The sequence below is a fragment of the Saccopteryx leptura genome, chromosome 7 (assembly GCF_036850995.1).
Source record: "Saccopteryx leptura isolate mSacLep1 chromosome 7, mSacLep1_pri_phased_curated, whole genome shotgun sequence".
In the NCBI taxonomy this organism is placed as follows: domain Eukaryota; kingdom Metazoa; phylum Chordata; class Mammalia; order Chiroptera; family Emballonuridae; genus Saccopteryx; species Saccopteryx leptura.
This window is the reverse complement of record NC_089509.1, coordinates 100,247,530-100,266,553: the sequence shown is the minus strand read 5'-3', so window position 1 is coordinate 100,266,553 and position 19,024 is coordinate 100,247,530. Positions and strand designations below refer to the sequence as shown.

General features: G+C 44.7%; 2 protein-coding genes across 8 annotated transcripts in view; one reads left to right on the top strand and one right to left on the bottom strand.

Annotated features, from left to right (window-relative positions):
- FN1 (fibronectin 1) overlaps nucleotides 1-6,817 on the top strand; it is a 72,313-nt gene extending 65,496 nt beyond the window's left edge. For all 6 annotated transcript variants that reach the window (XM_066345831.1, XM_066345830.1, XM_066345829.1 and 3 more), the window contains 4 exons: nucleotides 1,560-1,685; nucleotides 2,137-2,243; nucleotides 4,695-4,799; nucleotides 6,049-6,817. In XM_066345831.1, coding sequence (XP_066201928.1) covers nucleotides 1,560-1,685; nucleotides 2,137-2,243; nucleotides 4,695-4,799; nucleotides 6,049-6,120 — 410 coding nt within the window. In that variant the 3' untranslated portion in view covers nucleotides 6,121-6,817. The remainder of the gene's footprint in view (nucleotides 1-1,559; nucleotides 1,686-2,136; nucleotides 2,244-4,694; nucleotides 4,800-6,048) is intronic.
- A 5,453-nt stretch (nucleotides 6,818-12,270) lies between these two features.
- Nucleotides 12,271-19,024, bottom strand: part of ATIC (5-aminoimidazole-4-carboxamide ribonucleotide formyltransferase/IMP cyclohydrolase) — a 30,599-nt gene continuing 23,845 nt past the window's right edge. The window contains exons 13-17 of one of the 2 annotated variants that reach the window (XM_066345421.1): nucleotides 18,909-19,001; nucleotides 17,445-17,627; nucleotides 14,918-15,073; nucleotides 14,250-14,406; nucleotides 12,271-14,147 (exon numbers count right to left, since the gene is read on the bottom strand). In XM_066345421.1, the coding sequence (XP_066201518.1) occupies nucleotides 14,287-14,406; nucleotides 14,918-15,073; nucleotides 17,445-17,627; nucleotides 18,909-19,001 (552 nt within the window). In that variant the 3' untranslated portion in view covers nucleotides 12,271-14,147; nucleotides 14,250-14,286. The remainder of the gene's footprint in view (nucleotides 14,148-14,249; nucleotides 14,407-14,917; nucleotides 15,074-17,444; nucleotides 17,628-18,908; nucleotides 19,002-19,024) is intronic. The other variant, XM_066345422.1, reaches the window with a different exon arrangement.

Here is a 19,024-nt window from a genome sequence, read left to right as displayed (position 1 = left end):
AGGAAACCCCAAGTTTCTTTTCATCTTCAGTGTTGAGTGAGATCGGAGGTAAACATACTCTTTCAACACGAACCAAACATCCCCATATCACAGTACACACACACACACACACACACACACACAAACTCATCACACATACACAGATCACGTTAGGTAACTTGACTCTAAGTAATGTAGAGAATACAGATAATCTGTAGATAACTAAGACTCTTCAATTGAAATCTTTGATTTTTAAATTATAAAAGAGGTAAAATATTTTAATTATTTTTTAGTTAAATTGACCTGAGGTATTGCATAATTATGTTTTGAGATTTAGTAGTAGAATTTAATAAACCTTTGATTTATGCTTTGTTTTCAGAGGATAGGATACACTATTGACAACTGGTTCATTTTTATAGGTGATAACCATTATGTCTTATAAACAAGCCTTCTATAGACATATCTAGAAGTTATATTTGGAGAAATAAAACATAATAGATTTTTACATTTGATCTTAGCCAAAAGGCTGAGAAGTGATAAAACATAATTGAGTGTTTAAAAGATCTTCAAAGCATTTTACCTAACTTGTATACATAAAATAGTTTAATTCAGACTGAAACATATCATCAACTAATTTTTCAGTGCAGACTCCTGTGCTCGACCACCTGAAAATGGGAAGACAGAGCAGCAGACGTGTCATGCTGTTCAAGAGCTGAAATTATTAACAGTTGGCATCACTTAGGTGGTTTTTTGTTTATGAAACTGAACTGCTTTTAAATTGTGTATTTATTATCCATGTAAGTAGTTAGGCACAATTTTGGGAGCAGAGCTATAAGTCGATTTCTGTGATTCTTTGGCTCAAATTATGTATTCTTTGCTTAGATATAATTGTCTATTTAAAATTTAAGGAATGAGTGACATCGATAAAATGGAAGTGGTGTGCTGTTTTACAGACTTCTGAAGTGTGTTTTGTTCTGGTATAAACCTTCGAAATTAAGAAGTCATCTTTTATATGTAGAAGTAAAGATGCATAACTGTGACTATTAGCTGTCTTTAAAATCAGTCTTCCTTTTAGGGATAGTTACCATTGGTTTATCATCGTTTGCTTGTTGTTTTGATATACAAGTTTATCCTTTTTCTTTTGTTGTTTACAAGAAACAGGTTGTGGCATGTAGAAACCTGCTGACCTTTGTGGGCTTTCTGGTTGACTGAACTCTTTTGTGTCCAGGATCTCTGCAAATCCAAAGTGATTTTCTGTTCCTGAAATACTCTAATCGTACTTTAGAATTACCTTACTAGTGAGACATCAAATGAAGCTCACTGACTAGTCTTCTGACGTGATTATGGTGGAATAAATTGAATCTTAACATAGCTTAAAAAATGCTAAATGGTAAAGATAATATTTTAAAATCCAACCAAAAAAAGTGGTTTGTCATTGTGATGATGACCTTTAACTTTTCCTTACCATTCCTTCCAGATACCTGGTTTTTAAAATCGTGTGATGTGTCCTAGTGCGTTCACTAGCTCGTAAGCCAGAACACACCAGTAACTCCTCTCCTCTGATTCCCCCCACCCCCCAGAATGGTGCCATGACAATGGTGTCAACTACAAGATCGGAGAAAAGTGGGATCGTCAGGGAGAGAACGGCCAGATGATGAGCTGCACATGTCTTGGAAACGGAAAAGGAGAATTCAAGTGTGACCCTCGTACGTTGCCACAGACCCTCTTAGTGCCTTATCAAGCCCTCCCACTCTCAACTGAGCTGTGACTCTCATTCACAGAACTGAGCGGAGATATTAGGTCTCCTTGAGGAGTGAACAGCGGGTTTGTTCATCTCTTGATTTGGAAAAGCAGAAACAAGAATGAGCCATGATTGACCAGAAACTGCAATGAAACATTATAAGAAAGTTTTATGGGTCTTAAGATCCAATTTTTAAAATACAATCTCAATCTTCTCCGTTTATTAGATCTAGTTGTTGGAAATGCTGCCCTGTGATCTATACAGCAGTTTCTCTATTACGAATGAGTCCCATAAACATGTGGTGTTTCGGTTGTGATGATACAGATGCAGGAGACAAACCAGCCACCCCTCTCCAGGGGTCAGGCCAGTGTGATCGTTCTGTCTTACATGCGCTTCTGACTTGTGTCTCCACGTAGATGAAACGACATGCTACGATGACGGGAAGACGTACCATGTAGGAGAACAGTGGCAAAAGGAGTATCTTGGTGCTATTTGCTCCTGCACATGCTTTGGAGGCCAGCGGGTAAGGCTCCCTGCCATTTAGATAGATCCAGATAAGCAGACGGCTCAGGCTTAAGCTTCTTGAGTGTATGCTGTACTACAGGTGTGGCAGTGCCCCTTATGAAACGCTGAAACGCCTCATTTCCTGTTGGCACATAGCTGCCATGTAGAGCTCCTGAATTCCCTTCCCAGGTGTCTCCTGTGTTGGCAGCCTCAGCCTCTCCCACACCTAGTATTCTCGGGCTCTCTCTCTTCTTCAGCAACTAAAGTGTTCGAGTTAGTTCGTGTGGGTCTTCCAGCTCTGCTCTAAAGACCAGGTTCCCCTGTGGCATTGTGTTGTTCAATAGTTGGAATAACACCCCAGACCTAAGACAGTGCCCCTTCTCTGCCCACTCTCCCAAAAAGAGGTTCCTGCTATCAGTTTGGCATTGGGCTATGGAATACGGGACAAATAGAGAGAATGAGAAAGGCCCTGGCTCTTAAGGATATAGTAGTTGGGAGACATTATATTAGCATGCATTGAAAGTCAACCTCATTTAAGTAAGGTTGTGAATGGGTCTGCCAAGTGATACAATTTTCAGGTAGGCTGGAATCAGCAAAACTTCATAAAAAAGAGAAGTGTGAACTAGCTGGGGTTTAGGATGGTTAAAAGCTTAGTTGCGGGAGGGGAGGAAGCTGAGAGCAGAATGATCACACCCCCGGGGGCAGGAAGGAGCAGGCACATGCGGGCTTCTGGGAGCCACGCCCCTGCCTGTGTCCCATGATCACTAATTGGCTGGGCCTTGGCAGTCCGTTATTTAAGCTGGTACTTTCCAGCCATTCTCATCTGTTCTGTTGTTCTGTTTCCATATAACAAAATACGCTATTCCTCCAATATTTGAAATTTCAAAATAAAATGACTCTTCTAAGTCCAAAGGGACACAATGGTCCTTTGTTTCCAATGAGAACAGACCCTCCCTCGTGGCCTTCTAATTCTGATGCATAAGAGCACCCTCCCTACTCCATCCACAGTGAGACTCACTGGTTGGTGACACTGTATTAGTCAATTGAAGGGGCCCCAGAACAAAAGAAGCCTGAAGGAAAATGGTCTTTAGAAGGATGAATCTAACAGCAGGGGAGGTCTGGAGGGGTCTGCTTCTGCCCCCACCTGAGGACCTGGGGCAGTAAACTACTCTGATGGCAGGGCACCCCTAGTGATCAGGTGGGGAGGGAGGCGATGCCCATTTGGATAGGAAGATGCTGTGGAGTCTCTCTCACGAACACTTAATAAGGCCTGTGATCACAGACTCATCTCTGGTCACGTGCTGGGTACAGAAAGAAGTGGGTGGTGGTTGTGAGTTTGTTGGGAAGTAGGCTTTGGTCTGATTTCAACATCTCATTATTTCTCACATGAAACCTTTCATGGGTGACACCTACTCTGTTCTAAAGCAAAGTGCTCAATGATACACTTAAGACAGGAGTGGAGAAAACTGTTACGTTTTAATTGGAAAGCAAGATTCATTGATTCTCTAAGTAGCCATTTGCCTGTAATTGTATTCCGTATTATGGGGAATATGCTTTTAAATGGAGAAAAAATGTCTGAAATATTTAACAGCCACTATAAGAAAGTGACTGTATTACTTAGGGTTCCTTTGGTTATAAGAGAAAAAAGCCCAGTTCAAGTTGATTTAGGAGAAAGAAGGCTCACAGAACTGCAAACAATCCCAGGATCTCTCAGCTTCCGAGTCCCTCCATCAATGGCATTGGGGTCTCACTCTATCAATCCTTTGTATTGGCTTCATGGTCCAGGAGGCAACTGTGGATGGTGACAGAGGTGACGCCTACCAGCTTAGGGGCCACCGTGAACGAGAGAGAGCCCAGCTTGGTCCCTGGCCCCATTCCAACTCTGCTGCCATCACTACCCAGATGACAGGCCTCACGCCACTGGCTACAGATACTTAGAAAGGGCGTGGCAGTGTGGTGCACAGGAGCAGGGCCGGGAGTCACCCAGCTGCGTGGCAGCCCTCACTTCACCAGCAGGGCCCTGGGACTTCCCTGCCCCCCCTCTGAGGGAGCCCTCCTCTGGAGAATCTCATTTTCCTTAAAATGAAGGTAGTTGTCCATGTGACCTCAAATCCCTTTTCCAAGCTCTAGGACTTCAGGAAAACCTCTTCTATTAGCTGGTGTGGGAAGCTCATTCAGGCAGTTGGAGCTGGAATGAGCCCTAGCCGATGGGTGGGGTTCAAACAGAAAGAGAAGAGAGGACATTTCAGGAGAAAGAAAAAGCAGAAATGGACAGAGGCAGCTATAAGACATGAGTCATGGGCCAAAATGCATTCTATGAGTTATAAATCCACGAAATCATCAAAGTGTCCTTTGTGATTAACTGCTTCTCTTTTGCCAACGAAGAGCTAAAAACCTTTCACACGAGCACTAAATTGTGATGCTCTCGCACTGTTGTAAACCCCGCCTGACTTCCTGCCTCTGCTCGCAGGGCTGGCGCTGTGACAACTGCCGCCGACCGGGGGCCGAGCCTGGTCACGAGGGCTCCCCCAGTCGCTCCTACAACCAGTACTCGGAGAGATACCATCAGAACACTGTGAGTGAATGTCCACTGTGAGCGTCTCCCCTAAATGCAATCCGTCACATAGTAGGGACTCTCCGTGGGTCCTTTTTTTTTTTTTTTCTTTTTTTTTCTTTTTTCCGAAGCTGGAAACGGGGAGGCAGTCAGACAGACTCCCGCATGCACCTGACCGGGATCCACCCGGCACACCCACCAGGGGCGACGCTCTGCCCACCATGGGGCGATGCTCTGTTGCGTCCAGAGCCACTCTAGCGCCTGAGGCAGAGGCCACAGAGCCATCCCCAGTGCCTGGGCCAACTTTGCTCCAATGGAGCCTCGCTGCGGGAGGGGAAGAGAGAGACAGAGAGGAAGGAGAGGGGGAGGGGTGGAGAAGCAGATGGGCGCCTCTCCTGTGTGCCCTGGCCGGGAATCGAACCCGGGACTCCTGCACGCCAGGCTGACGCTCTACCGCTGAGCCAACCGGCCAGGGCAGTACTTTTCTTTTGAATGAACCTATTTAAAAAAAACACAAAGCCTGACCTGTGGTGGCACAGTGGATAAAGCGTCGACCTGGAAACGCTGAGGTTGCTGGTTCAAAACCCTGGGCTTGCCTGGTCAAGGCACATATGGCAGTTGATGTTTCCTGCTCCTCCCTCCCCCTTCTCTCTCTCTCTCTCTCCTCTCTAAAAATTAATAAAAACAAACAAAAAAACCCCAAAAACCTTTATATAACTTGAGTACGGTATTATGTAAACATAGTTTAGATTCTAATGTATTAAACTCTTGAACATAACCTATTCTGTTTATTGCCAGGTTTTTTTTGTTTTGTTTTGTTTGATGTGAGACAGGGACAGGGAGAAAGAGGGGAAGAGAGATAAGCATCAACTTATAGTTGCTTCACATTAGTCGTTCATTGATTGTTTCTCACAGGTGCCTCAACCTGGGTGGGGGTGGGGGGGTGGCTCAAGCCGAGCCAGCAAGCTTGGGCTCAGGCCAGTGACTCCGCACCCATCCTGGCAACCCCGCTCTCAGCTGGTACGTCTGCACTCTTACTGATGAGCCTATCCTTTAGTCTAGCTGGTGACTTCAGGGTTTCAAATCTGGGACCTCAGCGTCACGGGTCAGCATTCTATCCACTGTGCCACTACTGGTCAGGTGACTGCTAGGTTCTTAAAGCTAAAAATAATTGTCATGGAAGCTCCTCACCCCCCCCCCCACCCTTTTTTTTTTTCTGAATACTTTGCAGTATTTGCCACTAATCTTTCTTTGTCTTCTATTTTAACAGAATGTCAACTGCCCAATTGAGTGCTTCATGCCTTTAGATGAACAGGCTGACAGAGAAGATTCCCGGGAGTAAGAGTCGCAACCCAGAAGAACAAGCAGGGGCCTCTGCCAAGGCCCATCCGACCTGGAGTGACACTAGCAGACCCCGTCTTAGAGTGTTTGTTTCTTTCTTAAGCCCTTTGCTCTGGAGAGTAACTTCTCCAGCTTCAGCTCAACTCACAGCTTCTCCAAGCATCACCCTGGGAGTGTTTTGAGACTTTTCTCATAAAAGGGGCAGTACAATGCCTGTTCTGCTCCCGAGTATTCAATACCGCTCAGTGTTTTAAATGAAAGGATTCTAACTTGCCATTTGCTTTGGGATCAGTAGGGAAGCACACGTACCAACCCAGACGCAAAATGGACTGAGATGATATTACCAAAACTTTTAAGTAGGAAAGGAACCCAAACACTTCTGCTTCCACTTAACTGTCTGGCCCGCAATATTGTAGGAACGGCATGTCCTCGTGACTGGGATATTTAAAATATCCACAGTACTCACTTTTTCCAAATGATTCTAGTAATTGCCTAGAAATATCTTTCTCTTACCTGTTATTTATCAATGTCTCCCAGTATTTTTATATGGAAAAAAAATTGGATTCAAAACACTTAGTATGCAGCTGATAAGAGGAATTTGGTTTAATTATGGTTGGTGATTATTTTTTATACTGTACATGCCAAAGCTTTACTACTGTGGAAAGACAACTGTTTAATAAAAGATTTACATTCCACAACTTGAATGTCATGGCTTCTTTTTCATATAATGATGTTTGGGGGAAATAATTCTTATGCATGTTCTTTTTTCTTTCCCAATTTCAGCAAACATTTGCAAACCTCTCGTAACCTGCTCTCTAAATCTGGGTGATTTCAGTACGAGAATTTCTAAGTCACTACAGAAACCCAGATCCACTCTTGTCATTTCACTTCTCCGTAACGGAGAGTTGTATGGTTTCCACTTTACCAGCTCTGAGTGGACGCAAATATTTGACTAGGTCGTTACGACTTGACTGCTAGTGAGTTCCAGTCATAACAACCTTTAGTTGCTGCTCTTTTCTAATCACTACACTTCTTCCTCCCCCAGAGGTCACCTGCAAGGAGAACAAAAAGGTGACATGTTAAAACTAGTTGGACAGTGCAGCATAGAGGGGTTTTGTCCTCGGGAAACCCCGTGGTATTTGTAACGACCTCAATCCAACCTGTCCACGTTCCTGTCGGCTGACAGTTTCAGGGTCCCTCTGATGAACAAAGTTTGCTCATTCTTGGTCTGCAAAGGCTATTTCCTTTTCAGTTTCACTTTGGGGAAACAATAAAACTTTGAGATTAAATCTGGCCCTCAAAATAACAGTGTCACTGGAAATAGGTGGTTATTTATTAGTACAATATTACTAACTCATAAAATACAAGATGTGGAAAATACATTTTATACGCTATTGTGCAATGTAAGAAAATACCTTAACAAATATTAAGACTAAATACGGAGAGATTGCTTCAGGTTAGTTTTTAAGAAATATTTACATTTCAACTGATTTAGTTTAGATAAATGCTTTGGTGGTTAGCATCTCATTAGGGGTAGGGACTAGAGCTCAGATGAGTTATCCTTGGAAGGACAGACTTACACTCCAGACTTCCCTTTAATGTCACCAATCTTTCAGTTTTATCAGACCAGTACTTCTCATCAAGATAGCTGCTCTCTGTGTGTAGGCAAACACACACAAAGTACAGGTCACGGTGATCTTCAATGACTACCTCACACGTGAGCCGCCGTAGCTCCATGGAGAATGTGACTCCATACAAAACACTGCAATGGGGAGTCCTACTGAAGACACGTGAGCAGCCTGGCCCGTCCCTCCATCCCGCATGAGGACACGTAGCCCAGCTCCACCTAGTTTATATTTAACATAAGGAAAGGGCACTTCGGTTTGACTGCACTTCAAACCACTTCTCTAACTACAACCCTAACGTGTTTCCCACAAACTAAATACACTATGCCCTGCTGGGCCGTATTAAAGGGATAGCAAGCCCCTGTGACAGCGTCTACACTGGAAATGTGGAAACCACAGGCTCCACATAGAAAAGTGCAGTCCTTTTTCCAGAATGCCTGTTAGACTCTCAAAAGCAACGTTAAATTTACAAACTAAACTATTTGATCAGTGAGTTCATAAGTACATTTATATAATCAGAGCCGATTTTTTATTTGTGAAAGATTTACATGTGTTTTTGTTTTGTTTTTAAATTCTAGTGAGAGGAGGGGAGGCAGAGAGATCCCCCACCGGGATCCACCCGGCAAGCAGTGGTTCCCAACCCCCGGACCGCAGACCGGTACCGGTCCGCAGAGAAAGAATAAATAACTTACATTATTTCCGTTTTATTTATATCTAAGTCTGAATGATGTTTTATTTTTTAAAAATGACCAGATTCCCTCTGTTACATCTAAGACTCACTCTTGACGCTTGTATCGGTCACGTGATACATTTATCTGTCCCACCCTAAAGGCTGGTCCGCGAAAATATTTTCTGACATTAAACCGGTCCATGGCCCAAAAAGATTGGGGACCACTGCTCTAGGGGACAATGCTCTGCCCATCTGGGGCCCTTGCTCCATTGCAACCGAAGCTATTTTTTTGCACCTGAGGCGGAGGCCATGAAGCCATCCTCAGTGCCCAGGGCCAACTCGTTCTCATCGAGCCTTGGCTGCAGGAGGGGAGGAGAAAGAGAAAGAGAGAGAGGGGGAGGGAGAAGGAGAGGGAGAGGGAGAGGGAGAGGGAGAGAGAGAGAGAGGGAGAGAGAGGCAAGGGAGGGGTGGAGAAGCAGGTTGGGCACTTCTGTGTGCACTGACTGGAAATCAAACCTAGAACATCCACACGCCGGGCCGAAGCTCTACCACTGAGCCAATTGGCCAGGGCTTCGTGTGTTATTTTTTTTAAAGTTCTAATGAAGGTAGAATGGGTTATTATCACTGTCCTCTCAAATTTCATCAAACTGAGGATCAAGATTAAGTGACTCATCTAAGACAATAATACAGCCAGGAAAACACAGACTCTAACTGGGGCCTCATGGTTTTTGAACTGCCTCTCCAGTGGCTTTCAGAACCAGGGGTCATTCTCTAGCCAAGACAGTCAGAACTATGGTTCCCACCTGTCCCCTAGCTGACGTTGGCCAGCACTTCTATCACAGTGCCTTTGACCGCTGTCTACAGCCTGGCCCAACTCTATGGACACTAGAATTCAAAATGGTTTCTTTTGTGTCCTAACTCCAAAATAAACAAATACAAATTACCTTTTATATTTTGGCATCACAATGCAAGAAGAATGGTTAAAACTTTTTTACCATTTCTCAGCAAAATCATTCAAATGTGAAAACAGGATTTCCAAACCCCTTTTAGTTTTTACTGACTCCTGTTGGTGCTTCCCCTGAGGATGGTCTTAAACAAGCCAGACTGAAAAGACATCATTAAAGGACCAATTGGGATTTAGTTAAGAAACTGCCAATCAAGAAAAATCAGGTGAAATTAGTAAATATCTGACTTTCAAAAGAAAACCCCCTTGCCTTGCCGCACCTGGTTGGTAATGAAAGTTATCGTATATTTCTACTGTTTTCAGCTCTCATGACCTATGTGAGTTACGCACATTAGCCTGTATAACAATATCACTGTAAGTCTGTAAGGCACACTTTCTATGGAGATAAAGAAAGAAATGATCAGATAGAAATTAAAGTATACAAAATGACTCTTATTTAATTGTATTTCCACTGGAAATTCTATTCCATTTCTAGTTGTACGTAACTCATTAAAGTGATTAAGAAACATTATACGAGCACATTTAAGTGCTGAAATTGCTTCCTATTCAGTAAATTCCCATTACTGTGGTAGGGAAAGTGGCAGACTACAATGAAAAAATCCCATTTTTAGGAGATACATATAATCCATTAAAAAAAAACCACTCTTGGGATGTCCCATGTATAATAAAGATTATTATAAAAGCTAGCACAGAAAGAGCACAAAGATGACCTTGCACTTCCATGGATTTTTCAGACTAGAAAAGTTCCTTGCAAAGAGCATGTGGTGCCCGGCCCGTTAGCTCAGCTGGTTAGAGCACAGCCGCAACGTGCCCATCAGCTCGGCTGGTTAGGGCACAGCCGCAACATGCCCGTCAGCTCAGCTGGTTAGGGCACAGCCACAACATGGCCCTCAGCTTAGCTGGTTAGAGCACAGCCGCAACATGCCCGTCAGCTCAGCTGGTTAGAGCACAGCCGCAACGTGCCCGTCAGCTCAGCTGGTTAGAGCACAGCCGCAACGTGCCCGTCAGCTCGGCTGGTTAGGGCACAGCCGCAACATGCCCGTCAGCTCAGCTGGTTAGAGCACAGCCGCAACGTGCCCGTCAGCTCGGCTGGTTAGAGCACAGCCGCAACATGGCCCTCAGCTCAGCTGGTTAGAGCACAGCCGCAACAGTTAGCTCGGCTGGTTAGAGCACAGCCGCAACATGCCCATCAGCTCGGCTGGTTAGAGCACAGCCGCAACATGCCCATCAGCTCGGCTGGTTAGAGCACAGCCGCAACATGCCCGTCAGCTCAGCTGGTTAGAGCACAGCTGCAACATGCCCGGTAGCTCAGCTGGTTAGAGCACAGCCGCAACATGCCCATCAGCTCGGCTGGTTAGAGCACAGCCGCAACATGCCCGTCAGCTCAGCTGGTTAGAGCACAGCTGCAACATGCCCGGTAGCTCAGCTGGTTAGAGCACAGCCGCAACATGCCGAGGCTGCAGGTGGATCCGCGGTCAGAGCACAGACAAGAACCAACCAGGTAATGCATAAATAAGGGGAACAAATTGATGTCTTTTCCTCTCTTCTTCCCTGCCTCTAAAAATCAATAAATTAAAAAAAATTTAAATATGTGATACTTATATTTGAGATGCAAGTTATTATCATTGCCACATGGTTCTTCTCCATATCCTCATTAAAACTCCATTTGAATTGCAAACAAAAATCTATATAAATTACAAAGGAAGAGAATACTTTAAGTAATAAAAGAGCAAGAGAATTGATGCTTCAGTGGAAAGCCAAAAATGGGAAACTCATTCTTTAACATTCGTCAGTAGAGTAAGTAGGAGATATTAAAGCATGTTTCACATTTCCTTAAATTCCTGGTTGGTCTTTAAGACACATATAGGTTTTAATTTAGGAGGCAACTTGAACTCTAACAGCACTTGTGTGGAGCCCCCAAAGACTTGCAGTGAGCATTGCTGGGAGGCTGGGGAAGGCCGCTAGCATGGGGTGACGGTGTGACAGGGTGACGGTGTGAGTCAGCATCCTGTACTCGCTGGGACCGGAATCACCTGCCCTGTGGGTTGCCCACCACAGCTGACTCCCCTTACACGAGACACATCAACGGCTAAGGACCCCCCGCTTGGCCTTCTCTTTTGCATCCCGGTATTCTGGACAAGGCTATTTGGTTCCAGAAGGAAGCACTGCTTCTGCCAGGAGAATGCTGGACAGAACTTGACATGAGACCAGCTGATATGTAGAACTCAGCATTAGCTGGAAGATGTTGACCTAAGTGCCAAAAAGCTATATTGTGTTTGACTCAAAAAACATGCTGCTTCGGTGGAGAATCTGGGACCCTCATACACTGCTGATGGGAATGTAAAATGGTGCAGCTGCTGTGGACAAGTTTGGTGGTTCTTCAGAAGTTAACCATAGAATTACCACAGGGCCCTGCTGTGCCCCTCCCAGGTATACACGCAGAACTGAAAACGTATGTTCACATAAACACCTGCACAGAAATGTTCACAGCACCGTTATGCTTAAGAGTCAAAAAGTGGAAAGGAGCCAAATGTCCATCACTGATGAGCAGACAGACTGTGGTCTCTCCATACAGTGGAACACTATTTGAGTAAAAAGAAATGACGCACCGTACATTCTACATGAGTCTTGCAAACATGATGCTAAGTGAAACAAGCCAGGCACGAAAGGTCACACATCATATGCTTCCATTCACATGGACGGACAGGTGGGACAGGGAATCACTGCTAGCAAGGACAGAGTTTCTTTCTGGGGTGATGAAACATTCTGGAGCTAAGCAGTGGTGATGGCAGGACCATCTTTTGAATATACTTAAAAACCATGTGACTTGTACACTTAAAAATGTTTAAAATGGTAATTGTTTTGTATATTTTAATACAAAGAAAATACTAATTTAGTTCCAGAAAGTCTTAAAATATCCAAATTTTATTTATTGGTAAACAGAGTAGGTGAAAGGCTGACAGAACTCAGAAATGTTTTGGCTACCTACATAGAAACCAAAATAAGATTTTCCATATACACTTACTACTTTTGATGGTAATTTCCATCCATTAATACCATCCTCCACTCCCTTCCATTCCCTCATATGCACAGAAGCATTACGAAAATAACCACATTTTTATAAACAGTGTTCATCATGTCCCAGGTGGTGTCTAAGTGTTCTTACGTATTATTCTGTCTCACTGACTCCTGGAACAGCCGCCTTAGGTGATACTGTTAGCACCGTTACTCTACAAATGGAAGGTGAGGGAGAGGCTAAGTGAATTAGCCAGGTTAGTAGCAGAGAGGGGCCTTGAACTTAACAAACTGCCACCAGGGCATTTACTTTTAAGAGGGAGCTATTCTCCTTCTCCAGGAGCATATCAGCCCCCACTTTATAAGATCACCCAGCAGGCGAGTGGCAAAGCAAGGTACTGACTGTCATAAAAGGCTCTCAGCAGCTTCCTGGAGGGCAGGATGGGGCCACAACCTAGAATAGGAATAGGGGAGGGCTCTGCTGGCAAAATGATCTTTTCTTGACCTGACTGATGGTAACCTAGATGACTGTTTAAAAATTATTCCTGAAACTGTAGCTCTTCTACCTACTTTCCATAGGCCTGCCTTATCCAAACTGCTGTGCCTAGCAGACCACACTGCGTGGTTTCTACAAGAGGAGAGATACACTCAGGGGATACTGCAAGAGGGGTGAAGTAAAGGTCAGCAGAAAGCTTGGAAAGCTGTCTTAAGACTATTTATTTCTCTTTAACAGAACTGAAGGTCTAGGAGTCGTTATGGCATTTATGGGGGGTGAGGAGGGACAAAGTCGTGAAAGTGAACACAGTTCCCTTACTTACCAGGAGGAGAATATAGCTATCAACTCAGATTCCAAATCTGAAATATATCAATGACTGACATAAATAAAAAGGAACGGAGAATGCCTTTTATGACCTACCCTCAGAGGTCACACATTCTCTTCCTTTATCTCATTGGTCATGCCACACAAGTCAGCCTTGGTTCAGTAGGGCAGCGTCCTTACTATACAAGGATGACATCAGTCAATACATTAATGACTAGAACAATGACCTTAAAAAATGAAAAACCCTGTAGATTTTTTAATTGAGGGAAGAGGTAAGTTAAAGACACGGGAAGTGGGTAGGACTCATCTATTAAGGGAAGAGAGGACTAAAGGTTCTCGCTGGTCTCAGGTGGAACTGAGGGGACAGGCAGGACCACGCGTGTAGGGACGCAGACGCACGGCGCTCATGTCCTGGCACAGGGAGGTGATGCCCTCCCCCCATGCCCCACTTTTCCGTGAGAGGCCTCTAAGTGGGGTACCGGTCTGATTCTGGGCACCAAACATTAATCATATTTGTATGCAGCTCCAGAGGGGACGTCAAGAGCTTACTGAAATTACGGGAAACATTTCACTTCTCACAGAGCAAAAAAGATCCCAGCATTATCCACATATGGGGTCAACAGAAGACTTGTTAACCCCTTCTAAATTTCGCTTCACAGGATACAATCTGTTTGTTTAGAAGGCAGAAATCTACACTTTTTAGAACTGTGATTAAAAGAAACGGTGTGAGTCCAGTCCCCCCGGAAGAAACCACTGGGGCTTTAGACGGTTGTGCCTTCTAGTCAGCAGCTGTTCGGTCGCTCTGGGTCACGTGATGGTGGGTAGTTTCTCACAGGTAACGTTCTGGGACGAGTGGAGCTCAAGGAGGTCTGGATACTCCTGGATTTTTTATACAAATATTGTTGCATAATCTTCATCATGCTCAAGAGCCTATCTTTAGGACAAATTAAATACAATTATCAGACACCATGGATCCAAGATTATTATTCAGATTTAATGCTTTATTTTTCTAAAAAGTATTTTCAAAATTTCCCACCTGCACACAAGCAAACGTTACAGCGATGTGCGTGGAATCAGTGGTGGAAGAGCCGCAGGCTCGTGTGAGCGAGGACCACTCCGAGTTCATCGCACGCCTCAATCACAACTCTGTCTGCGGCGGAACCGGACGGGGCAGCAATATACGCCACGCCACTCTGCGGGGGGAAAAGACAGACTTTCAAAACCCCATTTCATGTTAAAATGTACAAAAGTCAAAATCTGCATCTCAAAAACATAAGCTAAGAATAATTCACATTGCAGACTGGATTACTCAGACAAAAAGGCAAAAGTAACAGGAGCTGAGTTATGCATACATCAAATGGAGAAGTCAAAACAATTCTCTGGTATCAACGATAGAGCCGGACCTGTGGCGGTGCAGTGGATCAGGCGTCAGCCTGGAATGCTGAGGTCGTCGGTTTGAAACCCAAGCCCAGTCAAGGCACATCCGAGAAGCAACTATGCTTCCCACTCCGCCCACCTCTGCCTTTCTCTCCTCTCTCTAAAATCAATAAAGTCTTTTTTTTAAAGAAAATAATATCAATGAGGTAGCACACTGCCATAGCTTAAATACATACACTCACAGAACTTAAAAATCAGAAGCAGGATTTCTGAAAGTTTCTACATAAGGATCAATTCTCTGCAAATGCACACGCATTCCACACTTACCCTTTTAGCTCTGTCTACATTATCCCTGAAAGGGAAGAAGGCATCGGAGCTGAGAGAAACTTCACTGAGTTTGTCAATCCATTCCTTCTTCTCTGCCTCGGTTAACAGCTTGGGGACCTCCTCAAACAGTGCCTTCCACTTGACTAAATCTTCATCCTACATGTGGGGGGAAGAGGGAGAGAAAGGCTTTGACACCACCTTCAGCACTATCCGATGCGAGCATGCTGGAGAGCCCCTGGGCATTGTTCCCGGGGCTACTAGATGATAAATAATGACTGTTCACATTCAAGTTTGGATTTCTAGAATCTCTCTTAAAAAAAAAAAAAAAAGCTTTTGGAATCAACCAGTGAATGCATGAATGGGTAGAGTAACAAATGAATGTCTCTCTCTCTGTCTGAAATCAATTAAAAAATGCTTCCAACATTTCATTAAGGAAGAAAAGTGTAAGTATAGTAAATAAAGACTACCATTTACTTCCTACATCAGGCTATTCCAAATATATTTTGTTCTTTAATCTCTGCCCAAGTTATTTTATTTATTTAATTTTTTATTTTTTTACAGGGACAGAGAGAGAATCAGAGAGAGGGATAGACAGACAGGAACGAAGAGAGATGAGAAGCATCAATCATCGGTTTTTCGTTGCGACACCTTAGTTGTTCATTGATTGTTTTCTCATATGTGCCTTGACCGTGGGCCTTCAGTAGACCACGTAACGCCTTGCTCGAGCCAGCGACCCTGGGTCCAAGCTGGTGAGCTTTTGCTCAAACCAGATAAGCCCGCGCTCAAGCTGGCGATCTTGGTGTCTAGAACCTGGGTCCTTCTGCATCCCAGTCCGAGGCTCTATCTACTGTGCCACCACCTGGTCAGGCAGATGAGGGGCATTTTAAAACTACATTTACACAATTAGTTTCAAATATATAGACAGTCTTATAGACATAATGTCAAACCACAATTCACAATATTCATATTTTAAGAAGCTGCTTCTATTTTGGGTGATTTTTTTGGCTTACAACATACTATATTTTATTCCTTTTCACATATAAAGGCTCTTTCAGGAAAATTAGCAGGGTTTTGCTTGGTAATATCACACAGAAAAATACAAGATTAAAGTAAAAAATGGGAAACGCTGTTTCAAGTACTTCAGGTACAAGGTACACTCTGCAGCCTCGTCCTTCAGTGACACTCACTACGTCCCCGGATCCTGTCCCTGAATGAACACCGCAGTGCAGGGACTCGCTTACAGAGAACACTCTGACATTGATTGTAGGACCCTTCTCTGGCTTTCTAGGGTATTTCTCGAGCACTTGCTCATATTCAGAACTAGGCTGAACTCGACTCTTTTTTTCTTTTTTTAATTTTTAATTTATTATGTTTACATGGATTCAAGTGTCCCACTGAATATAACTCCCTCATCCCCACCCCTGTGTCCCTTTTTATACCCCTTTTGCCCCCCACCCCCCTTTCTCCCCCCTTCTCTCTGGGATTTGCTGTCCTGATACCTGTATCTATATATTATGTATATATAGTTTCTTTACCTTCTCTGATCCCATCCACTCATCCCCCTTCCCTCTGACTGCTGTCCCTCTGTTTCCTGTGACCCTGTTTGTTTTGTTTTGTTTTCCTGAAGTTGGAAACGGGGAGGCAGTCAGACAGACTCCCGCATGTGTCTGACCAGGATCCACCCGGCATGCCCACCAGGAAGCGAGCTCTGCCCATCTGGGGCATTGCTCTGTCACAACTAGAGCCATTCTAGCACCTGAGGCAGAGGCCATGGAGCCATCCTCAGTGCCCAGGCCAACTTTGCTCCAATGGAGCCTTGGCTGCAGGAGGGGAAGAGAGAGACAGAGAAGAGAGGAAGGAGAGGGGGAGGGGTGGAGAAGCAGATGGGCGCTTCTTCTGTGTGCCCTGGCTGGGAATTGAACCCAGGACTCCTGCATGCCAGGCCGACACTCTACCACTAAGCCAACCGGTCAGGGTATTCCGTTCTTTTGACAGACCACCGCAGCTACTTGCAATTTTAATGTACCCATATAACTTCTCTAAAACAAAAGAAATTAAAGGACATCAAAGGTAACAAAAAGCCATTGAGTTGTTAATAGTGCTTACAGAAGATCTGGGTGGAGATGAAGAGAGACACTGGTTACCTATCAGGTGATCTGTACGTAATGGGGAACACACAGCTAATGCGCCGCCGTGTGTAGCACTGGGCCCGCTCAAGATTGGCTGCAACTCAGGGCCTGCCTCAGAAGCTCACCACCCACAGGGAAGTACAAACACACAAAACTAAACCAATGCTTATACTTTATAAAGACCAGGAAAATGTGTGGTATCAGAAAGGAATGAAGAAAGTTAAGTGAGACAGAAGACAATGAGGGATTGGCAGTAAGTTTAGATGAACAACTTAGGTAATTAGAGAATTCCCAAAAAAGAGCATTTTCTCTCTATAGTGATGAAGGTAAAGTCTGCTACACAGCAAAGGGCGAACACACTCACACATTCCACTCACAACCAGCGACAAGCCCTCTACCTCGCCAATGGTTCCGGTCACATACTGGTCGATGGCGTTGGAGACCTCCGCTCTCTTGACGCCGGGTTTGAACTTCATTGAGAGCACTCGTGGGTGATGTCGGAGCCACCACGAGTTCGCCTTATCTCCTGCGAGGCGTGTGCAGTGGATCCGAGACTGCTGCCCCGCTCCAATGCCAATCACCTGGAGAGCACGGACATAAAATGAACACCTCTGCCAACCGCATGGCTGCCTCAAAGGCTCTTTTGTGCCGATTCCCAAAATCTACTTATTGGAAGAAGAAAAGCAGGCAAAAATAAGAGAAACGCAGATACTTTTCAAGTCATTAAAAGGTGAGAGCAAGAGGTTTATGACTAATATCTATACATTTTACCTCTTAATAGTCTGGAAGTTTCTAGAACTCTGGGACATCAAGAATGAAGCATGGTCTTACTGGAACTTACCAGAACCTGAGAAACTGGGAGTCACGATCTCCCCGGTTTCTAGTATCAGACACTAGCCATCTTTCAACCACAGGCAATCACTCAGATTCTGAACTTGAGAGGGTCTTCCAGGGTACACCGTCATTAGTATCCACCCTCCCCTCCCACTTATGGGCCAAACGAATGCCAAGAGAAGAGATCAGAACACCAGAACGCCGTGAGAAGAATGGGCCCCCTGCTACTGAAGCAAAGGCAGAGGAAAGTTCACCCCAGAGGCTGGAGAGGCCTGAGTGAGAAGCTAGCACGGCCCAGCGCTCTGGCCGGAGCCCCGCTCTATGCCCGGAGCACCGCTCTATGGTCCGGAGCACTGCTCTGTGGCCCAGAGTACCACTCTATGCCCGGAGCACTGCTCTATGCCTGGAGCACCTCTCTATGCCTGGAGCACCCCTCTGTGGCCCAGAGCACTGCTCTATGCTCGGAGCACTGCTCTATGGCCCGGAGCACCCCTCTATGCCCAGAGCACTGCTCTGTGGCCCGGAGCACTGCTCTATGGCTCAGAACACTGGTGGAAAAGTTCAATAGTTGGCTTCCAGCATCAGACAGTAAGGAATGCTCAGTAACTCGATGACAGCAACGGTCACATAACTATAAAATTTGTGAAAACTGGTCAAACTCTACACCTAAAAAGAGTGAATTTTACTGAATACAAATTATGCCTCAGTAAACCTAATCTTAAAATGTCATGTTAACTCCTTGTCTACGAATTCTTGTTAGACTTAGCTATTCAAGTCCCACTAAGCCAAAACGTGCCAGCCTGTCCCAGGGAAAAATCAAAGTGACTCATTTTAATACTTACTTCCAAAGATACTTTGTAATCGTCATTTAGTTTGAACAGTCCAACAACTACTTAAGAAATACTGACAAACCCAGGAGAGAAAAAACTGGCAAATTTTCTCCTTCAAATGGTCTAGCACTAGAGACAGATATATATGAGGGTGTCACTGGGTAAAACAAGAGTGCCCTCAGTGAGTTTCACGGTTACCTGGCCGTTCTTGGCGTAGCACACAGAGTTAGACTGAGTGTATTTCACAGCAATGGTGGCCACGATGAGGTCTCGGAGCGCAGAGTCCGGCAACTGCAGAGACACAGAATGGTCTT